The sequence below is a fragment of the Lucilia cuprina genome, chromosome 2 (assembly GCF_022045245.1).
Source record: "Lucilia cuprina isolate Lc7/37 chromosome 2, ASM2204524v1, whole genome shotgun sequence".
Classification (NCBI taxonomy): Eukaryota; Metazoa; Arthropoda; class Insecta; order Diptera; family Calliphoridae; genus Lucilia; species Lucilia cuprina.
The window spans coordinates 13,747,157-13,752,051 of record NC_060950.1 but is presented as its reverse complement, the minus strand read 5'-3'; the positions used below and the strand labels follow the sequence as shown (position 1 = coordinate 13,752,051).

General features: G+C 28.8%; 1 protein-coding gene across 1 annotated transcript in view; it reads right to left on the bottom strand.

Moving 5' to 3' along the window:
• LOC111686540 (aristaless homeobox protein) overlaps positions 1-4,895 on the bottom strand; it is a 21,492-nt gene that overhangs the window by 7,969 nt on the left and 8,628 nt on the right. Inside the window, exon 2 of the mRNA XM_046945166.1 lies at positions 4,406-4,529. Within this exon, the coding sequence (XP_046801122.1) occupies positions 4,406-4,502 (97 nt within the window). The 5' untranslated portion in view covers positions 4,503-4,529. The remainder of the gene's footprint in view (positions 1-4,405; positions 4,530-4,895) is intronic.

The following is a 4,895-nucleotide window of genomic DNA, read 5'->3' as shown; positions in this document are numbered from 1 at the left end:
TATATTGATAGATAGATAGATAGATAGATAGATAGATAGATAGATAGATAGATAGATAGATAGATAGATAGATAGATAGATAGATAGATAGATAGATAATAGATAGATTTAGAATTTGTCGAGTCCACAGTCTAATCGATATAACAGCCTGAGAAGTTATCCAAGATCTATGTATATTATCCAGACTGTTGAGTTAGGTAGTTTATAGATTTGTTCCGTGGTCGGTCAACTGACTGATCTTTGGGCAAGTCCCCACCCGCCTACTGGCTAGGCGAATTAGAAAAATAATTTTCCAAAATGTACGAAAGTTCTGAATAATTTATCTTTCCTCGAGAAAAAAGTTACGATTTCTTAGACATCTTTTCGGTTCTGTGACTTTTTCACTGATCCGTCTGCTGATTAGTCTTTGGACTAGTCTGTTTATTAGCATATTTGCTAATCATTGAAAAATGATTCTCAAAAAGTACAAAAGTACTAAATTATCTATCACTAGCTCTTTGATTAATAACTAATAAGTAGTTATTAAACCAAAAAGTAAGTACTTACATGCCTACTTACCTGGTAACTAATTTGAGTTCATTTTGTTAAATTTCCTTCTCGTTAAACATTTAAATTACATTATAATTTAGTAAAAAATATTTAAATTTAGAAAAAATAATAAAAAACCTAAGCATTTGCTTTGGCACAGCAACTCGAACAAAACACTTCAACATTTTTCTAAAATTCAATTTGTTGATGTTGAAAGACAAAAAAGTACGTCAACAAAAAAAAAAAGAAATTATTGTGGCAGTAATGAAATTGACATTTCAATTTGGTAAATCCCAAACACCAAAAGTAAAGTAATCTCAACAAAAAACAAAAACAAAATAACTAAAACAACAACTAAAAAAGAACATTAAATTAAACGTTGAATTTAAAACAAAAAATGAGAAAAAAATTACAACACTGTGTCAGGACAAAAAAACTGCAATTTGCCAACAATTTGATTGAATGGGATTCGATTTGATTCGATTTACAACATTTTTGTTTGTTTGTTTGTTGTTAAAGCAAAAGACACAGTGAGCATCAACAGCAGCTGCAGCAAACGTTGAGCAACGTATTATCGACAATGATTTTTCGAAACTCAGGAGTGCCTTTAGTTGCTGTTTTGTTGACGTTGTTGTTGTTATTGAAGTTGTAGATGTTTTAACATTTTTTTATATATTTTTTTCATTTTTTCATGATACAATTATTCAGAGAGTGAATATTGACAAAAAGCAACGAAATAAATAAATAATAAAATTGTTATTAGCAATGGAATGTAAATTACCCGAGTAGAGTATAGTTAAATATATACACATCTATACATACATATGTTTACATGCATACATACACATGTATATGTATATATGTATGTAAATTTTATTTCGTCTCTGTTTTGCATGTAAATTGATGTTGTTTGTAGATTTTCTATATTGATTGAATGCTGATGATGTTGACAATATATTGATGTTGATAGTATTGCTGTTATTGATGTTGGCAATTGTTGCTGTTGCTGCTGCAGATAATATTCAGGTGTCTTTCTGACTGTTTTTTTGATAGTGATTATTAAATTTCCATTAATGTGTTAACTTAGGTACACATTGTAGAGTAGTTACAACATATACATACATATATACATTTATTACATACATACATATGTATATGTATAAATTTACCATAAATATGTATAATTTACATGTAACAATTTATGTAAATATTTTATAAATTAAAATCATATAAAAATATTTCTATAATCAATTCATTTATTCAAGTAAATTTTCCAAAATTAAACCGAAAATTTTGTCAAAGAAAAATAATTCTTTTCATTTAACCGCCTTTGTAATTTTCTTTGGGAAATATGATTTTTTTCATATGTAATCGATTTTTTGTTGTTGTTGTAATTGTTTAGTAATAATAGTAGCGGCATGTTACAGCCTTTAATTAAAGTTTAAAAATGTAACAGTTTTTTCTACCATATTATTTTTCACATATGGAAATCTATTGAAATTATATTTTTATGTTTAATTTTACAATTCCTTTAAAAATTATTATTAATAATATAGTTTAAAAGTTTATAGTTTAAAACAACACCAGAGAAGTTTGCATAGGCCTTTAGAGCAGCTCTTGTGCGCTCGTTTACTGGAAAATTACGAATTTTCATTAATATTACGAAATGTCCTTAAAATAATGAATATTCTTAAATATTCAGCGGTATAATCTATAGATAATACCGATTTTCCTGAAACTTTCACAGTGTCTTTCTAATATCTAAGAGCATTTATTTGTTATACCTTACACCACTATAGTGTGCTGATATTTATAACAAACGACTCAGAATCAGAATTCTGGCTAAGCTATATCCGCCTGTCTGTCCATATAAATCTTTCCAATTTTTCACTGTACAACTGAATTTCCCCCCGGGGGCATGTTACTTTAATGAATGATGTGTTGTGTTATTGTAATCCCGGAGAAACTACCAGTACCTCTAGGCTGCCGAAACTATAAACTGTAAAATGAATCCTCGGTCTTTCCTAAGATTGCTCTAACATTTGGTCCAATCAGAGAACCACATAATCTCTTTCTACGCCGATACAGCTGTAACCCCTGAATTCCCCCCCAGGAGTATGTTACCTTGATGATTGGTTTTATTGCAATTCAGGGGGAAGGTGGTGCTAGTCTAGGCTGCCAAGAGTATAAATTGTTCATGTACATATTTCCTTGGATTGACATGGGCTCTAACCAGAGATTGGATTCCACCCCCGGGGCATGTTACTTTAATGAATGACCTCACCATATACTGTTGTTATTGTTATCCCGGGGAAAGTTGTTGCTACCAGTACCTATTAGCTGTCGTAACAATAAACTGGTGATGTCAGTTGTATCCTTGGTCTTTCATTTGATTGATTTGACATGAGGTCCAGCTGGAGAATAACATTCATCTGTATTCCCTTATTTACACCCCCGTGCCACTGCTCCTTGATGACTGAACCCATTTTGGTTTTATTGCAATCCGGGGGGAAAGAGGTGCAAGTCTAGGCTGACAGAACTAAAAACTGGTGATGTCAACGTCTAACCAGAGAATCACATAATCAGGGGAAACTATTAGAACTAGATTTCCCAAATTTTGCACGATTAACTTTGATATTAACATTATGAAATTTCATCAATATTACGAATTTTCATAAAAATTTAAAAATTTTCATTTGATTTCCTTTTGTAAATTTCATTAAAATTTTAAATGTTAACTAAGATTTAATATTTTGTTTGTATAAAAAGAAACAATGACAAGGAGTTGTCTTGTAAATTATACCAAAATTGTTATTATTAAGTAATGCTAAAGGTAATGAGTTATTAGACTTGAAAGAAGCATTAATTTAGAAAAAAGAGTTTTCGGTGTTATAAAAAAATTTAAAAAAATAGATAAAATCAAATGAATGATCCAGAAACCTAAAATACTTGTTTTTGTTTTTCACTTAAAATTTATCTTCAATCTTTTCTATTTTTTTTGCGCTAAAACTTTTTGTGATTTAAACCAACATTAGCATAATTTTTAGCCTTTTGTTTTACTCGAAAATAATCTTTATAATTTAATATTAAGTTCAATCAAATCATAATAAAATATTAGATCACAATCTAAAAAAAAAGCAACAAAAAATAGATCAAAAGTAGAACCAGCAAAAAAATAACTAGATTTAATATAAACAAACAACCCTTAAACAATTAACCCCTCAAAATAATAAAAACAACAACAACAACAAGAACAATATCTCTTCAGTAGTGAAAAAATATGACTAAATTTGTAGCACCATAATAAATTATTATCTTAAAATGGTAATCGGATATTTTACGCACTAAACATATTTATTACCATTCAACAGCGAGCAATACATACAAACGTGCAGCAAGCAAGCAGCACTCACTCTTACTACAAAAAGGACGTTTTTTTGTCAAGGAAAATATAGAAAGTAATGCTAATAGAATAAAATATTAATGCATCTGTTAAGGGAACAAGGGGAAATCATAGACATCATCAATAAATGTTCTTTTTAGGTTGAAGGATTTATGCTGCTGCTGTTGCTGCTGGTTTGCTGTTATCATATAGAACATTTTGGCGTAAAAGTTATCTTTAGCTTTTTATCTCGTTTTCTGTTAAAAGTGAATAAATCGTAGATTTATAATGATTTTATTATTATTACTATTGAGGATTGTTCTTTTTTCTTTTTTTCAGTGCAAATTTTTGTGTTAACAGTTTTAGACATATGTTGCTAAAGGATGAAGATGTTGATGTAGTTGTTGTTGATAGTAAAATAGATAAAATTTGCCACTCATTGTTTCTACACATACATACTTATGAATACATGTCTATTAGTTAGTATTTACTTACAAGGATGTGTAGCTGCAAAAGGATATTCCAGCGTAGGCAAACGAGGTGGATGCGGACCACAGGGATGTAAAGCGGGTGGACATTGATAACAAAACATGCCTCTTCCCGCAGCAGCAGGACCCAACTGTAAAAGAACAATAAAGAAATTATTTCATTGAAATTTAAAAATTTTTTGATAAAAAAAAAAGAAATATAGAAATTAATCGAATAATCGTTAAAATTTTAATTTACAATGTTCAAAAACTAATGAAAATTATTACAAACCCAAAAAAACTTTTAATAAAACAAAAAATTTGTAACGAATAAAATATTATTTGAATAATTTTAAAAGCGAATAATCGTTAAAAAACCAACACTACTGATTTTAAAAATTAATTTTCTTAAAAAAAGGAAAATATTTGTATGAAACTTAACGAGTCATATTAAAATATTATTCGATTAATAGTTAACAAATAATCGATTTAAAAAGTAACGATTTTCCTGCAAAATA